Below are 18,610 nucleotides of genomic sequence, written 5' to 3'. Positions count from 1 at the left end.
ATTTGTAAAGGTAGGGATTTGGTGAATTAGAGGGATTCAAAGTGTAAATTTATCAGCAGTTCCACTGTAACAGTGCTCATGCCAAACGTTTGCAAGTGGCTGACTTACTTTTTTAAATTGTTACCTTCAAGTTTGAAATCTCTTGGTTAGTACTGAACACAGTTCCATGCTTATTTTGGATGGTTTAATGAAAACACTTTGTCTTGCTGAATTGTTAGTCATAAGTGCACTACTGTAGATATCCATTATATTTTCTTGTAGAATTTTAGTATAGTGTACAGTTAGTTTTGCTAAATTTTTCATTGGAATAGCAAACTGCCATCATTATTGTACATTATGTGTAATAGTTGATTACCAGCATTTTTGTATGGTCCTGTTTACATTCTAATCTTATGATCTTGAAATTTCAGAAAGGTATAGGTAACAAAACACAACCTGAATCTAAATGTCCAGAGCTGTTGGCCAACTACTGTGATATGCTGCTAAGAAAGACGCCACTTAGTAAAAAGCTAACCGCTGATGAGATAGAAAGCAAATTAAAGGATGTGGTAAGTAGAAATCATTTGATAATGCAGCCTATGGATATTATCATCATCATAACTCAGTTTCCTGTAGAGTTTAGGAGATCTTTAGAATTGCTCTTCAATCTGGCGTGGGACATTATTCAAAGGAGAGTGGAAACTCAACATACAGTTCCTCCTCCCTCCCTCAAACCACCTCCTGTTTTATAAAAGGTATGAGGTAGCTTGCAACCCAGTTCTGAGTGGTGGGTTTCAGATGTGGAATCCAGATGAGAAATATGATTTAGTCCATCTCTGGTAAATACAGTTATGGAGAACATAGTTGTTGTTTTGGTCTAAGGCTCAGCTGAATGTGCATCCTGTGAATGCTAAAGTTACCTTTCTGTTTCAGTACACCATCTTCCTTTGAGGGGTTAGGGTGGGAACTGAGGTACCTTTGTGTTACAGCAGAACTGACTGATTATGTTGATGTCACCAAGTGAAGGTGTTCCGCTCCAACACCAGAAGTTGTACAGTATAACCTCACTATATCGGACTAATTTGGGCCCAGCCAGTCCGAAAAAAGCAAAAGTCCGATAAAAGCGACATCTGGACTCCCCCCTGGACTTCCTCCTCCTCCTGTTATGCACAGAGGCTCGCTTGTCATTCATGCATTTATTCTCTCTCTCTCTCTCTCCCCGGACTGGGCACTTCCATTTTACTTCACATATTTTTGTCCTCGTCATCACCTTCATCTTCACCTTCCCATTCATTTTTACCTTCACTTTCAGTTCACTCTGACATTCACATTCACTTTCATATTCACTTTCATATTCACTTCCATGCTCACTTTCACATTGACCTTCACCTTCACACTCACCTTCACTGTCACTCATTTTGAATTTCCATTTCACCTTCACTTGCAACCTTACTTTCTCACTTTCACATTTACCTTTACAATTACTTTTACTCACCTTCACTTTTACCCTCCCTTCTTTTATTATCACATTCACCTCCACCTCCACTCACACCTTTACCTTCACTTTCACCATCACCTTCACCTTCAATTTCACCCTCAATTTCTTTTTCATCTTCACTTTCTCTTTCAACTTTTCTTGACCTTTACTTTCTTCATCATCACGTTTACATTCATTTTCACTTTCACTTTCACCTTCATTTTCTCAGCCTTTACTTTCACCTTCACTTTCACCTTCATCTTCACTTTTTCATATATTTTCACCTTCATTTTCACTTCATTTTCATTCATTTCCAGCTTCACTGTCACCCTCACTTTCACTTTTCACCTTTGCTTTCACTGTCACTCACTTTTGACTTCACTCACTTTCGCCTTCACGTTTACTTTCACCTTCATCTTCACTTTCATCTTCCATTTTCACTTTCACCTTCACTTTCAGTTTCACTTTTTACTTCACCTTCACTTTCACATTCACTTTTACGTTCAACTTCACCATCACCACCCTCACTTTCACCTTCCACCTTCACTTCACTTTCACATTCACTTTCACCTTCCACCTTCACTTCACATTCACTTTCACTTTCACTTTTACTTTCACCTTCACTCTCACACTACCTTCACTTTCACCTTCACTAACCCTCACTTTTTCATTCACTTTCACCTATCTCTCTCTCTCTCTTCCGGAGAGAGGGAGGGAATATAGGAGCGAGAGAGAGGAGTGACCAAGGTTATGCCTATCTCCCTCATTTGTTATGCCACTTGTCATTCCTGTATTTATTCTCTCTCTCTCTCTCTCTTTCTCACCGGAGAGACGGAGAGGAAGGGAAGGAATGGAGGAGGAGAGAGAGAGAGAGAGAGGAGGGACCAGTGTTATGGTATCTCCTCTGTTTATTTGTTTATTCATTTATTCCAAGAGACGGACTGCTTCTGGCTTTATTGGGCTTTTCCTGATGCATAGGAATTTAGTCCACTTGGCTCCTCGAGTCCAATAAAAGCGAAGTCCGCTATATTGAAGTCCGTTATTTCGAGGTTTTACTGTATTATAAAATGTAGGCTATCATATATAAATAGAACATGATAAAACTGATGAGAAAACATACCTAATCCAGTATTTCAGACCATGGACATTGGCCCACCTGTACAGTGGCCTCTCTTACAGTATTACATCAAACAACACAGGCATGCAGGACTAATTCTACACTCAGCAAATAATAAACCTTGTGGGAAAATTATTTACATAAGACAAGGCTCAAATTTAAGGCACAAGAATCCACATAATGCTGTAAACAGTGAGAGCCAAACACATAAATTGCAAGTTCACCTGCTAATTAAGGGGAGGTAGGATAAAAAAAAAAAAGTACCATCCAGCACGCTATGATGTTGTTAGCATGCTGCCAAGTACAAGGAGGCTGACACTCAGTGACGTCACATCTTCCAGTCAGTGCATGTTCTCTTTGGCTGTGGCACCTCTCAAAAATCCCTGAATAATAGATCTTCCTCCCATCCCCTTAGATTTCATGTACATCTGTGGAAACAAACTGCACTAATGTAAGTTTTCTGTACCAAACTTTTTTTTTTTTTTAGCTGAATATTTTGAGTGTCTTCCTTACTAAAAGCTATTAGTACTGTACTAAAGAAACACATGTTGGCCGTAGGCCGCTGTACCATTAACCCCACTCATCTGGTGACATTGTTCTTGCTGCCTCCTGATTGTGTTAATTTGAGAGAAACCAGTTGTTGCAACATGGTTAAAAATAGTCTCCGTTAACCCCATCACAACCATATTTCTGTCTTTGAGTTGAACGAGATCGTCTGAACGTAGCAAGAATAAAATTTACAAGCCGGTGAGTGACTATGGCCAGCTCTAAGCAGACCAAGCTTTGTCAGCTACTAGAAGTGAGTAACGGTATGAAAAAGCACTCCTGTGTGACAGTACCGAAGGACAACATCTCACCTAAGAATCATGGCCCTGACTTAATAATCTTCGGAGCCTTAGCATTTTGCGCGAGTAAGGTTGTAGTTTTAACACTTTTCATATTTTCTGCACATGATGACCTTTGACGCCTTACATGGTGGACATAGATTATGCATGTATGAAGTACACTTGTAGTACTCATTCAATCCCATCCACTCACAGTGGAGCTAGGGAACTTTAAATTTGCAGAAAGGCCCACCAGAGGTACAGTTTCTAGGTGACACAACCAGCGACTGGAAGTGAGTTTCGACACTAATGTCATTTTTGTATGGAGGTATTCCAGTACAACATTCCACCCAAGAATTATGGCCCTGGCTTAGTGATCTTCAGAGCCTTATCATTTCACGCGAGCATAGTCGTGATTTGTTATTTTCACCGTATTTTGCATTTGATGACCTTTGACCTCTGCCCTGGCCAGTGTTGCATATAGGTGTTCAATAGAAAGTTGCAGCTCTAGTCAGTGTTTATAAACATGCAAAGTTTCATTCAATTCCATTGAGCCGCTGGGGAACTAGGGGGACATTTTTGAAAACCGGTACTGGTTGCTAGGGACGCTGAGGCCGATCTTCACAGGGTTGCCACTGGAAAACTAGAGGAGAGAGAGGAAATGAATTACATAGCCCCAATAGGGAATTACCTCAAGATTACGCCTAAAGAAGTCAGAGCTTTCTACGCCCATTAGTAATGCTTCCATAGCTCAAAATGTGAAGAGTACGAAAAAGCGTTGTTTCAGCTGTTGTTAAGCAGTGAGTAATTTCCTAGCAACCAAAAGCTTGCAGACACAACTGGGTCATAGGCTGATCATTGCATCCAAGTTTGGTCAGAATCAGGTAATTCTGAAGGGCAGAAGTTCCTGCCACAATTGAACAAGAAACCACGCAAGAAAATGTGACTAACTATAAGGGCGGCATGAGCTGGCCAAAAATACAGCATGGGATTGAAGGGATTATGTGAAGAACTACTTGATGTTACATTTGCAGAGGTAGAAATCATTAATGTTTTTGAGGTTCATGACAGTTTGTTGAGGGAAGATAGACACCTACCAGGAATAACACTTTCCAGAATTAGCCTCTCAGTCTGGTCCCATTTAGTTGAGATCTGATAGGCTGATTATGATGGAAATGGTCCTGTTAATCCAGTCTGGTGCCAGCTGTAGTCAGGTCACCACATCCCTATGTCATTTCAAGGAGAGGTGGTGTCCATTTGGGATTCAGTAGAATTTGACATCAGACAGGGAATATATAAATAATCTTTTTTATACTGTGGTATAAAGGAGTTAGTAGTAATTTTTTTAGGGAATTTGATCCTGTAAACAAATAATTTTAGTACACTACCAGTTCTACTATAATATACCACTGTAATGCAGTTTTGATTGATTATTGTGGGAATTTAATGCTGTAGGCAAAATACTGTGTGTTTATTGATACAGTACTACTACTGTAATATAATAATGCATTTGTGAAGGCATACTTAGCATTTTAGGAATGATACCATGATTACCAGTAGTAAGGGCAGAATTGAGCTTGGAAGGCAGGAAGTAGATCTCTGTGTGAAAATATGTTGTGTCTGTTTCATTGTATGTTAAGTGTAAAATTTTGAATTCAGTTTGTGTCTGCCCTTGTTGCTTATTCCTAAATGTGCCATTAAAATACATCATCATATTTATGTTTTGAACAAATAATGTCAGTCTGTAGACTTTGGACTATTTTTAACTTGAAAAATTTTATTACAGTAATATCTATTGAGCTGATTTTGCCATGTCTTCTCAGTCACCTGATTGTAATGTCTGTTTTCTCCAGAAACACTTAATATAAATACCATAATTTTCTTGTAAATGTCCTCCATATCTGCTCGTTCAGTCACCCCTTTTTATTCTACTCATGTCTTAAGGTGACTTTCTTTCCCCCCCTCCCCCTACAGTTGTTGGTTTTGAAATATGTGAGCAATAAAGATGTGTTCATGAGGTACCACAAAGCCCACCTCACACGTCGCCTCATCCTAGACACCTCGGCAGACTCTGAAAAAGAAGAGAATATGGTTGAATGGTAAGTGGTTGTTGATGGTGGTAATGGTGTTTTATATCTAAGGCTGTGCACAAACAAATATATTGCAAGTTTCAGTATTTTTTATGATAAGCAATGGATACTGTTGCTTGCTGTTTGAATTGACAAATTGGATGAGAGAAAAATACTGATAAGCAGTAGTTCCATAAATTTCAGTCATTGTCTAGCCTGTCTGTCACTTGTCACTGACATTTCATAAGAATTATGTGAGTGCATTAAAAAGTGTTAGAGGATATTTTGGAATTTCTTGGGTATTATGGTATGTTTCTAATGTGAATGTGAAAAGAAGTACCCTAGGTTCATGAGTATTACTTGGTGTGTGGTGATCATACATATTTTTCATGATAATGTCCTTGTCCTGAAAATACATCATAATTGGTAATATTTTGATACTCTGTATCAGTGATGGTTGTAAAGTGAAATGTTTACAGCCTGACTCTCCCATTATGACACATGCAGGCTGCGAGAAGTGGGGATGCCGGCAGACTATGTAAACAAACTGGCTCGAATGTTCCAAGACATCAAAGTATCTGAAGATCTTAACCAACAGTTTAAGGAGACCATCAGAACAACAACTAAGTCTAGTGTAGCAGGTGAGATGAGTGGCACTTTTCATAACCAACGAAGCAAATCCAAGATGTGCAGTTGCACAAGGCTTGACCATCCATTTTACCATTTGTTATTGGGAAAAGCTATTTTGTTAGCAACTAACCCTACCCATTTTCATAAGAGGTAGGGTAGTCCATCTCCATCATCACATGGTGTGCACTGTTAGTACAGTTAATGTCTGCGGGGGGAACCAGCAGGGAGGGTTCTGCTTAACATCCAGTAGCTTTTCCTTGTTTTTCTTCAGTTCTTTCTTTCTTATCTGCACTGATTTTACCTTTCTTTTCCTTAATTAGGGTAGGACTAATGAGAGTGATGGTGCCCTGGTTTACCCCATTTGTTTGCTTTTTTGTTTTTTTTTCCCTCAAATGAGCCAAAATCATCATTGTTCTCACTGAAGTAAGCCTGTAGTTAAAACTGCACAAACACTGAAGTTTGCATGCTGCAGCGAGTGGTTCCACCTCATATGTGAAGTTCTTGACACAGGTGATTACACAGGAATGAAAAAGAGTCACCAGCTGGCCTTTTCCTAGCTCTGCAGCAAGTGTGTAACACCTGCAAATGAAACCCTGACCAAAGAAGGAAATTGCACTATTACCAAGAAGGATCTGGTTGAGGAAGTGACAATGCCAAACTTTGAGACCATAAAGGGCATCTTGAGCAAATCAGGGGTGCTGGAGACAAAGGTCTCTTCACCAGGGACTGCCAGCCAGTTTCGAAAGAGACATGTACTGAGGTGCTTAGAAAGAACCTTGAAGGTGGCAAGAAAGACTCAGCAAAAGACATCATAGTGATAAGTAATCATAGTAAAAAGAAGAGTGTTCATACCCAGCAGGTACTAGTTGTAAAACCAAACAATAGCACAAATGCTCGGATGAGTCATGTTAATCCAGTTGTTAGTCAGTTGCATGTTTTGCATTTGGTAGAGTGTGTCCAATTATTGTTTCCCATAGGAATAGGTTAATAGGAAACACCAGCTTTGTCCATTAAAAAACTAACAGTAGCCCTCCCTTGAATTGGTTAAACATCGGTCTTCTAAACATTTGTCCCATCCGTAATAAGATAGACTGTGTTACCGAAACTAAAGCACCTCCAGCTTGACATTCTATATTTGATTGAAACCTGGTTGTATGGATTTGATATGAAGCCGTTGAGATTCCGATGACGCGTTTGCGTGTCATTTCAAATCCACAACCTCAGAGATTCCAATGACACGTTTTAACATTTGTCCCATCCGTAATAAGATAGACTGTGTTACCGAAACTAAAGCACCTCCAGCTTGACATTCTATATTTGATTGAAACCTGGTTGTATGGATTTGATATGAAGCCGTTGAGATTCCGATGACACGTTTGCGTGTCATTTCAAATCCACAACCTCAGAGATTCCAATGACACGTTCACGCGTCATTTTAAGATACTCTTATAACATATCGTAAATCACATTTAAGTGTCATAACTTCAACTCATCATACTGACTTTTTATTTTCATTGTTTTCTTTTTTTTTAACATACTGTGATAAAGTACAACTGTTCGGCTTCAAAGTGACACCCAAACCAGCATTCTTTTCTGAAAAGTATATTTTCACAGACTGGTCAAAGAAAAGGATTACTAAGCGAATATGTGGCCAAGAATCATACAAAATTTCGCTTTTACCGCGCAATAACATGCATAAATAGCCATAAACTGTATATCATTGTAAAGGTAATTTATTGTAGTTTTGCATGGTTCAAACCAGATTTCATGATGATGATGATGATGATGATAATGATGATTGTCGTCATCATCGTCGTCGTCGTCAATCATCATCAATCATCATCATCATCATCATCAGTCATCAGTCATCATCATCATCCTGACCTCCTTTCCCACCCTAGGGCAAGGTGAGGAGTAGCAACATCCAGACAGCCCAGATTTGCCTAATCCTATGGGCCACGCTTCCATTCTCTTGCCATTCAAGCACCCGGAATCCTGGCTCTATCTGATACGCCAAAAACATTCATCACATTCTGTAGCTTCACATAAACATATCCGATAGAGTCAATCTGGACGCTGTCACATTTAAAAGGGGTGCCAAATCCCTGATCATGTGCTTCTCCTCACAGTATTTGTCCAGCCTGCTTGATCTCTTGTCAGTCCCCTAGCCTCACCGACATCCAAACCTCTGTTTCTCACACACTGATACACCATCTCCCTCCACCTTCTTGGCCTACCTCGCCTCCTCCTTCCTCGCTGAGATATGCCTTTACAGACTTCCTCACTCCACATCTTTCACGAATCACATTATTTCGTATCCTATCCACTGTCTGTACTCCACATACATTCCTCAGCAATTCCATCTACACTGCTCTCACTCTTGACTTTTCATTTTGCCACACCATAGTCTCACATCCATATGTTAAAGTTGGCACTAACACTCCTTCATGTAAGCCTCATGCAGCTGCAACACTCAAGCCTCTGTTTCATATCAAGACCATTGCACCAGCTGCTGTACTTTCCTTCCTTGTGTCTCTCTACTTTCCACTTCTTTTGCACATTTTCCTCTCTTTTCTGTCACTGTACCCAAGTATTTGAACTCTTTCACCAATTCCAGTCTCTCTCCATTCACTGTAACATCACACTGGGAGTCACCTTCTCTCTCGGTAACCATCACTTTACTCTTTTCTACATTTACTCTCAGGGTATGACTCTTACAGACATCAGCAAAACTCTGCACTAGTCCACCAAGATCTTGGTCAGTATTTGCAAGTAGTACTGCATCATCAGCATATAACAAATTTGAGATATTCCACCCATTGCCATTCAGACCAGATTTATGTATCCTTATTACTTTATTCTTGGTAAATATTTTTCTGTGACAAGGTATAAAATTTTTGGTTTTTGCCTAAATTCAACTCGTCATACTGACTTTTTATTTTCTTTATCTTCCTTTTTTGAACCTACTACAATAAAGTACAACTATTTAGTTTTAAAATGACACCAAAACCAGCATTTTATCATGAAAAGTATGTTTACACAGACCGATCAGAGAAAAAGATTGCTAAGCGAATGTGTGGCCAAGAATCATACAAACTGTGCATCTTATTCTCTTTTCCTTTTCCATGCAATAACATGCATAAATAGCCATAAACTATACATCATTGTAAAGGTAATTTATCGTAGTTTTGCATGGTTCAAACCAGGTTTATATATCTTTTACTGTTTTACTCTTCCTGAATATTTTTCAGCTGCAAGGTATAAAGATTTTGGTTTTTGCCAAATTCAGCTCATCATTTTGACTTTTTAATTTCTTTGTTCTTCTTTCTTTTAACATACTATGATAAAATACAAACGACACCAAGCTTCAAAATGACACCAAGGCCAGTATTCCATCATGAAATGTTATATACACAGACTGATCAAAGGAAAATATTGTGCCACGAAGATGCGGGTCATTGTGAGAGCAGCTGCCTCTAGGACAGACGTAATCTGAGTGGGACTGAAACCTGATAGGGTTAATATTGTTCGCATTGCTTTGCCAAAGACTGTATAAGTACTTCCAGGCCTGCTGCTCAGCACCCAGGCTGAAGTGGAGCACTCATCTACTCAGTGGTATTCATGAAAATTTCTTACATAAATTTGGACTCTATCCTATCATCCTTTGAATTTGTGGAAATAGTAATAAATTTTCATCAGGAAACTATTAGAACTGCAATCGTATATTGACCAGGCCATCCAGGCACTGATCAAGGTTTCATAGAAGAGTTTGGTCAGTTTCTACAAGCATTTTCTGTGAAATCTGTGAGATTGCTTGTTTGTGGTTATTTCAATTACTGGATCGACAATCCTCAGCTGAAACAGTTTTCTTTGAATTCCCTGAACTGACTGATCAAACATCAAATGACTCGCATCTTGGAACATGTTCTTAATTTAATATTATTCCCTGTTGGTTGCAGTTGCTAGTGGATGTACAGGTTGATTCAGTTGGCCCATTCATCTCTGATCACGCTTTGATCACATTTGGTTTTGAAATCTCAAAACCCCCCTGCTTATAAAAAGGTTATCAGGCTCAGAAATTATAGGAAAATTGACTGCGATGTTATTTGTTGCGAAGTTGATCAGTGTTTAAACTGCATTGACTTTTTCCGTCTTTCATCTGATGATGAAGTGAATATATAATAATGAGCTTGAGTCTGTCATTGACCATCATTGTCCTGTTAAAATAATCATTGTATGTGATAATTGTCTGTGGTTTGGTCCATCCATCAGCTGTCTGCATAGACATCCTAGGAAAGCAAAGTGCAAATGGCACTTTCAGCAGACCAAACTGACTCAATTGCATTATGTGTCTATGAGAAGAGCTGTCATTCACCCTATAAAAATCTGAAAGGCAAAGTGTTGCCAAAATAAGGATGATTTATGTGGCTGTGATAAAAAAAAAAATCTGACTGCAGTTTATTGGTCAGAAAACGTGATCATTAAACCATTTTCTCTATCCAGTGTCCAGCAGCCTTCTGATTTTGTTTCATTCTTCACAACTAAGATATCTCGTATATGGAATGAATTGGACAATATTTCTTTCAGTGAGGAGTTCTTATATGAATTCCAATAACGACGCACAAGAGGTTCATGTGCTTACATCATTTAATTCAATGGATGTTAATGATCATCATCATCATCATCCAGACCTCCTTTCCCACCCTAGGGCAGAGTGAGGAGTAGCACATCCAGACAGCCTGAGCTTCCCCAGTCCAATGGGCCATGCTTCCATTCACTCATCATTCAAGCCCCTGGATTCCTGGCTCTGTCTGATATGCCAAAAACTTTCACCACATTCTGTAGCTTCACATACACGTATCCGATAGAGTCAGTCTGGACGCTGTCACGTTAAAATGGGGTGCCAAATCCCTGATCATGCACTTCCTCTCACAACATTCATCCAGCCAGCTTGATCTCTTGTCAGTCCCCTAGCCTCACCGACTTCCATACCTCTCTTCCTCACACACTCATCCATCATATCCTTCCACCTTTAATCAAATTAAATGTTATATCAGCAATCTAAGTAAAATATTTTGCCCACATGATCCACTTAATGTGTCACAGCTGCTAGATGTGTACAAAAATGCAGGAGGCTTTCTGTGTAAAACAGTAAATAAATGCTTCTTAGAAGGTAACTTTGTGCAGTCAAGGAAACGTTACTTGCATAGGCCCCTACAGCACTTAAGAAGCCTGGTCTTGATGTTGAGAGCATGTTCAATTCTCATCCTATTTCTAATTGTCATTCTTGTCTAAGATCATTTAGCAGGTGTACTCAATCAACCTCTACCACTGCATGAATGAAACAGAGTTGTTCCTCCTGTTCATTTGGCATGTAGGAAATATCACAACTGAAACTACATTAACAAAGATTCATTATCATCATCATCTGTCATAATAAGTGGAAAACACGTGCAGTGGTATGTCCTCTCTTCTGGTTGTGTTAGATCACTCTCTGGCCTTTGACACAGTAGACCCTGAACAATTGCTGGATGATCCAGATTTTTTTGTCATCTACAATGATGCCCTTTTCTTCCTAAAGTTGTACCTGTGTGACAGATCTGAGAGTGTGGTAATTGATCATGCCAGCTCAGACTCAGTTTCCCTTCTGATTGGAGTCCCTCAGGAATCTGTTTTAGGTCTACTTCTGTTTACAGTTTATATGGTACTAGTAGTTTATCATTTTGCTTGATGCACATGATGAGTCCTGTTATTTTTATTCCAGTATCACAGCTTTATGTTAAGATGACCAAGATTAATACACCAGGCCCTCCACATTCGTGGGGGTTAAGTGACGGACCCCTGTGAATGAGGAATTTCCGCGAATGTTTGGTGCACCCTCTCGTAAATGCCTCTACAGCCGCAAATAACCCCCTGTGAGCAAGTGTGCACATGCTGTACTTAATAAACCATATCTGGGACCTGAAAGCGGCATAAAATATCACAAATAGCAGATGACTTGCCCACACACGTGTAGGCAAGTCATCAGCTACATATATACACCTCAACTCCTTCCAATCACACCCCACCCATGAAATTCAGTCTTGGCTCCACAGAGGGGCAATTCACAACTCTTTGATGCCCGCAAAAGTTGAATCCGTGAATGTGGAGGGCCTGGTGTACAGTAATATTAAGAATAAGCTGGAATCCCTAATGTCCAATAGCAAGATCTGGATGGCATAGAGGAGACAGATTCATTGGTGATAAAAGATAAATCATTGTTATTTTGAGAAAGAGGATGGTGACACAGATAATGCCCTGGCTCAGAATATTGGTGAGTCACAACTTCATCCAGTCTGTTCTATTTGAAATATATGTGTACATTTCTCCTTGACACAAATAACGAATATATTACTGTAATCAAGTTATCATAAGTTGTCACCTGCACATCAGAAACCTGTATTCTGTAAAACAGTTTCTAAATGGAGAATTCCTCTTATCACTGGTATTCATTGGTCCATAGTTTTTTTTTTTTTCCCCATTATGGATTAGTCTTCTGGTTCAGTCTGTGTTGCATAGGGCGGTTAGGCTTATCTTTGTCCTTCCCCAAGAACCCCAACTACTTTTTCTCCAGTTAAGTTATACTTTTTGCCAGTAAAGGTTAATATAGAATTCAAACTGTGTCTTATTACTTTCAAGGATCTGAAGATTGGTGAAGTATCCTGTCAAATTGTATAGAAACTTTTGCTAGTGCTCTCAGATGTGGCATTATGAAATGAAGATGATCCCTTGTGCCTTGATGAGCCTAGAGCTGTTCACCAGTCATCTTTTTCAGGTTCATCTTTCTCCACTACATCCTCTTGGTTATATGATAAATTTCCATTACCCATGAAGCAGTTGACATCTACCTAGTCTAAAGGACAGCTTAAAAAGCTTTTCTCTTTTCAGAGGGCTGTGATCTGAGGAGAGGAGTTGTGACTGATGATTATAGGGTTTAAGTTGCTGCCAATTCTGCCCCCCCCCCCCCACACACACACACTAGTGAATTCATTATTGGAAGAACTAGCACTTTTGATAAACAAAAGACCAGATTATTATTATTATTATTTGTGGTGGTGGGGACACTCACCATCCACTCACTCAGTGTAGTGCTGCTCTCGGGTGTCTGCTCTTTCCTCTCCTCCATCCTTCTTTCCTTCCATCCTCTTCTGTCTTTCTTTGCTTCATTCTTTCCTCTTCCTTCTGCCTACGGGTGACTTTATGCTTCCTCTTCTGTCTTTCTTTCCTTCATTCTTTCTTCTTCCCCTTGCCTGTGGGTGACTCTGCACTGAGTGACAAACCAAATGGTTTCCTGTACACCAGGAAACCATTTACTACAGTGGTTGGTAACCACATAACCAGATTTTAGTGCCTGGTGGTTTAGTGGGTAATTATGGCACTCCAGTTGGATTGAGCCAGTGAAGGTTTATATCCAAGGGGTGGTTGGGGTTTATTGCTCATGTAATGCCACTCCGGGATGAATGAGGCTGGTCACTCTTATCTTAAATGTCAGGACCAACTTGCCTAGCCTCGGGCTCTTATGCTTCTCATGGGGAAACATAGGATTGGATGATGGATGGAATTATAATTATCGGTATTATTATTATTATTATTTTTATTATTATTATTATTCACTCATCTTAAATGTCAGGACCAATTTGCCTAGTCTCGGGCTTCTACGCTCCTCATGGGGCAACATAGGATTGGATGATGGATGGATAGATTATTATTATTATTATTATCATTATCATTATTTATTATTATTTGATTGAGCCTGTGCAGGTTTATATCCAAGGTGTGGTTGGTTGCTTACATTATGCCACTCAGAGATGAATGAGGCTGGTCACTATCATCTTAAATGTCAGGACCAACTTGCCTTGCCCCAGGCTCCTTCGCTCCTCATAGGGCAACATAGGATTGGATGATGGATTGATGGATCATTATTATTATTATTATTAATTATCTTTATCCATTTTAGTATTAATATAGTCTAGAAGAAGCCAGGAGATTGTGAGAATAAAATACGGTATAAAGATTACAGCCTGCCTTGTCCAGTCCCATCAGTGGTCTACGCTCCTTCTTTTAACCATTGCGTCTCCTTTTCCTCCAGATAACTTAAATATCAAGATCTTAAATGCGGGTGCCTGGGCGCGGGGCAGTGACCGGGTGGCGGTGAGTCTACCCATGGAGCTGGAGGACTTCATACCTGAAGTGGAGGACTTTTACCGCAAGAAGCACTCGGGACGCAAGCTCCAGTGGCACCATCACATGTCCAATGGCACGGTAAGATGGGGTCAGGGTTCTAGTGGCTTGAATGATTGAGCGATTGTGTAGCATATTTCATTGGATATGCTATTACATAAGTCTGCCACTGTTGTCCATTCAGTTTCTTTTATTTTCTGGGTCCTTCCATAGATGGGAAAGAATGGTCAGAATGGTAATGAGTATTTGGGACTATGCCTGCGTAGCTTTGGGCAGCTAAATCGAGACGTGGTAATGTGGGATTGGCTACAGCTATTTACTGAGGGGGAAATATTTAGTTATTTGGTTTAGCTGTTACTGGTTTGAAGTTTGAGGATATTCTTCACTGCATTTTTTTAAGACTCTAGCAGGAGTAGCTTGTTGGAGAAAGAAATTGTCATGCTGATTTGTCACTTTTGTTACTCATGCAGTCTGTTTTTGAACCTGACACATAAAGCTGGAATCAAAATGAAATCTGCCAAAAATGATCTGCTAGACCAGAACTAGATCAGGAGGCTAATTCCAGATTTTGGAGAAATTACTTTCACCTGTCTTTCTTGTCTGCCTCCCTAGAACTGGAATTTGGCTGAGTTTTAATTGAGTTAGCCTATGGGACTGAATTGCCAGAACCAGCATTACAAGAACTGGACTAGACCAGATATGGAAATAGAGATGAGTTAGAAGTGAAGCAAACCAAGTATTCAGTACTGTATTGCAGTGATGATTGTGACAAATCTAGCCTTGTTATTTACCTAGCCATTTTTATTTATTTATTTGTGGTAGGTGGGGGCGCTTACCATCCACTCACTCGATGTAGTGCTGCTGTCGGGTATCTGCCCTTTCCTCTCCTCCATCCTTCTTTCCTTCCATCCTCCTCTGTCTTTCCTTCATTCTTTCCTTGTCCTTCTGCTTGTGGGTGACTTTACACTCCCTCTTCTCTCTTTTTCTTCATTCTTTCCTCTTCCTTCTGTCTATGGGTGACTCTACACTGAGTGACAAGCCAAATGGTTTCCTGGACACCAGGAAACCATTTACTACGCTGGGTGGTAACCATATAACCAAATTTTGGCACCTGGTGGTTTAGTAGGTAATTATTGCACTCCAGTCGGATTGAGCCAGTGAAGGTTTATATCCAAGGAGTGGTTGGGGTTTATTGCTCATGCAATGCCACTCAGGGATGAGTGAGGCCGGTCATTCTCATCTTAAATGTCGGGACCAACTGCCTAGCCCCGGGCTCCTACGCTTCTCATGGGGCAATGTAGGATTGGATGATGGATGGATTTTTTCCCTTTTTTCCTTCTGCCTAAAAGATGGACTGAGGTAGGATCCATCAGTATTATCATCCTGACCCCCCCCCCATGATGGATGGGTTGTAGGATTCAGATATGAATTGTGAAAATATGAAAATGAGAGAACTGTCACCATAATGCCCATTGAAGCGGACCAGACAGTTTATTAAGACATCATTCAAGGCGTTGGAGTCATGGTTTCACCTCCCTTAAGTTCAGTAAAACCTTCTGTCAGTACCTAGAGTAAAATAACAGTTGTTGGTCCATTGGTTAAAGCACCCCAGTAAGAGTGATGACTTTGCATAAGTTTGATCCCTGGAAGTATATCACTCATGTAATGCACTATGAAGAATATGCTGGTCACCTTCTCAAAGCTTTGGTCCCTTACACATAAAAGTTGGTAAAATGGGGGTGTCAGTTATGGTACATTATATTGTAGTGGTAAAATTGTTCTTTTGTAACCCACAGATAACTTTCTCAAATAACATGGGAAGGTTCGACCTGGATGTGACAACCTTTCAGATGGCAGTAATGTTTGCGTGGAACCAGCGCACCCACGACAAAATCTCCTTCGACAACCTCAAACTTGCCACAGAACTGCCAGACCCAGAGCTACGACGCACGCTATGGGTTTGTAAAGCTTTTTGCTCTGATCCCGAAAATTTGTACCCTTGCCTCTTGTTTAATGCCTTCTCTCAAGAGGTGTAGGAAAAAAAAGTTGGAACTGAGCAACTCATCCCCGATATAAAATGGGGACCTACTCTGCCTGTATGTAAATTAGTGTTGATAATAAGTATATATACTGTACTTCAGACAATAATAGCTAATAATGTAGAAAATTGATATTACCAAAGAAAATCTAATGTTGTCTGTTTTCTCTGCAGTCGTTAGTGGCCTTCCCAAAGATGAAACGACAGGTATTATGCATGTCCGGGGAGGTGACGTCACCGAAGGACTTCACAGAAAACACACTCTTCTGGGTCAATCAAGAGTTTGCACCCATGTTAGTTTCATTGTCTCAAGTTGCCATCTTGTAGTGACTTATTCTTATAAGTACTTCTGCTGTTTGGGGTCAGTTGTTGAAGAATGCTTACAGATACATACAGTATATACTGAAGTGTAATCAGAACCCAGCTAATTGCTGAATTCAGTACTTGTGCTGGCATGAAGCCGCACAGCAATGGCTCTCAGTACTGTTTTATTCTTGCGACTATGAGACAGTTATATTTAGCTTATGAGAGTTTTCAAACTGGATATGTTAGATGTAGCCCTGAACAAACCCCATCAGTATTTTGAATCAAAGCATTGAATAACAATCTGGTGATGGCAAAAATAAAATGCAAAATATGTCACTGGATTGAAGGGGTTAAGAATGTATTTTGATTTAAGATCTTTGAGTTCATTGCACATTAATTTTGCCTATCAATTCTGCCTGCAGTAAGAATGGCAAGCCCCAAAAGCGAGGCAAGGTGAACCTTATTGGGCGGCTGCAGTTGAGCACAGAGAAGAGCAAAGAGGAGGACAACGAAGGTATTGTTCAGCTCAGGATACTCCGTACACAGGTTTGTTTTGTTTTGTTTATAAAGGCACCAACTTGCTTGCATGCGTCGGCCTTGATCACCTAATGGTGGCTCTCTATGCTGCTCGATCTCTGGAAGCCTCCCTTTTCAGTTCCTTATCTCTGAGTTCACACTCTGTGACCATGTCCCAGGTCTTTTTTCAGTCTGCCTCTCTTAGCGCTACCCCCAGCCTTTACACTTCTCACTTTCTGCACCTAATTGTTATCCCTCATCCTCTCCATATGCCCAAACCATCTCAATTTATCTCAACTCACCACAACACCAGTACACTCCAGTCCCATCTTTCTTCTTAACTCTTCCATCAAAGTTGTTACATATATATATATATACACATACAGTAATCCCTCGATTCTCCAGCATAATAGAGCCAAAGGCATACCAGGATACGGGGAGTGTCCGGATATGGAGCAGTATTCTATACTGTACTCAAACCCTACCTATACCCAACCTATATGTACAGTACCCCTCCTAATTTTGGCAGTTTTCTGCAGAGTTTTGGCTCTTTTTAGATATCAAAACACACATTGCAATATGCAACATAACACTAAGAAAACAATGCATAAACAACAACAGCAATAAAAAAACAATATGCAAAGTATCCCTCCTAATTTTGGGAGTGTCTGCTGTCTTTTGGCTCTTTTTAAAAAAAAAAAAAAAAAAAAAAAAAAAAAAAAAAAAAAAACATTGGAATATGCAGTGTATTCCTTTAAAAAAAAAAAAAAAAAAAAAAAAAAAAAAACTACCAACATGCACATCCCTACCAAAATGTACACTACCCCTCCTAATTTGGGCAGTGTTCTACAGTCTTTCAGCTCTTTTTTTTAGACCAGGGGCTTGAATGGTGAGTGAATGGAAGCTTGGCCCATTGGGTTTGGCAAATTTGGGCTGTCTGGACGTTCTACTCCTCACCCTGCCTTAGGGTGGGAAAGGAGGTCCGGATGATGATGATGATGATGAAAACACACATTGCATTATGCAATATAATCCTAAACACTAAGAAAACACTGCATAAACAACAACAATTAAAACACAAAAATCCTTCCTATATGCACAGGACCCCTCCTAATTTTGGCAGTGTTCTCCAGTCTTGCTGCCATATTTAGACATCAGAATACACATAGAAATATCCAAATTAATGCTAAACAGTAAGAAAACAATGCATTAAAAAAAAAAAAAAAGTACACTACCCTTCTTAATTTTAGCAGTGCTTCAGTCTTCCAGCTGTATTTAGACATCAACACAAACATGGGAATATCCAGTGTAATGCTAGACACTAAGAAAGCAATGCATAAATGACAAAAATCCCCCTCCCCCCAAAAAAAATATCACTGAAGTTGGTTGCAAAAACAGTTCACTTTCTGGGACACTGAGTTATGGCTGCTTCCA

General features: G+C 39.9%; 1 protein-coding gene across 1 annotated transcript in view; it reads left to right on the top strand.

Annotated features, from left to right (window-relative positions):
• The window catches only part of Cul5 (cullin 5), a 53,984-nt gene that overhangs the window by 34,433 nt on the left and 941 nt on the right, over positions 1–18,610 (top strand). Inside the window, exons 9-15 of the mRNA XM_080276598.1 lie at positions 411–548; positions 5,372–5,496; positions 5,974–6,107; positions 14,225–14,397; positions 16,113–16,274; positions 16,529–16,647; positions 17,083–17,206. Of these exons, the coding sequence (XP_080132724.1) occupies positions 411–548; positions 5,372–5,496; positions 5,974–6,107; positions 14,225–14,397; positions 16,113–16,274; positions 16,529–16,647; positions 17,083–17,206 (975 nt within the window). The remainder of the gene's footprint in view (positions 1–410; positions 549–5,371; positions 5,497–5,973; positions 6,108–14,224; positions 14,398–16,112; positions 16,275–16,528; positions 16,648–17,082; positions 17,207–18,610) is intronic.

This window comes from Coenobita brevimanus, chromosome 65 (assembly GCF_032717465.1).
Source record: "Coenobita brevimanus isolate Jiangsu-jjx chromosome 65, ASM3271746v2, whole genome shotgun sequence".
In the NCBI taxonomy this organism is placed as follows: Eukaryota; Metazoa; Arthropoda; class Malacostraca; order Decapoda; family Coenobitidae; genus Coenobita; species Coenobita brevimanus.
Note: the sequence above shows the minus strand (reverse complement) of the source record. Positions and strands in the feature narration are given on the sequence as shown.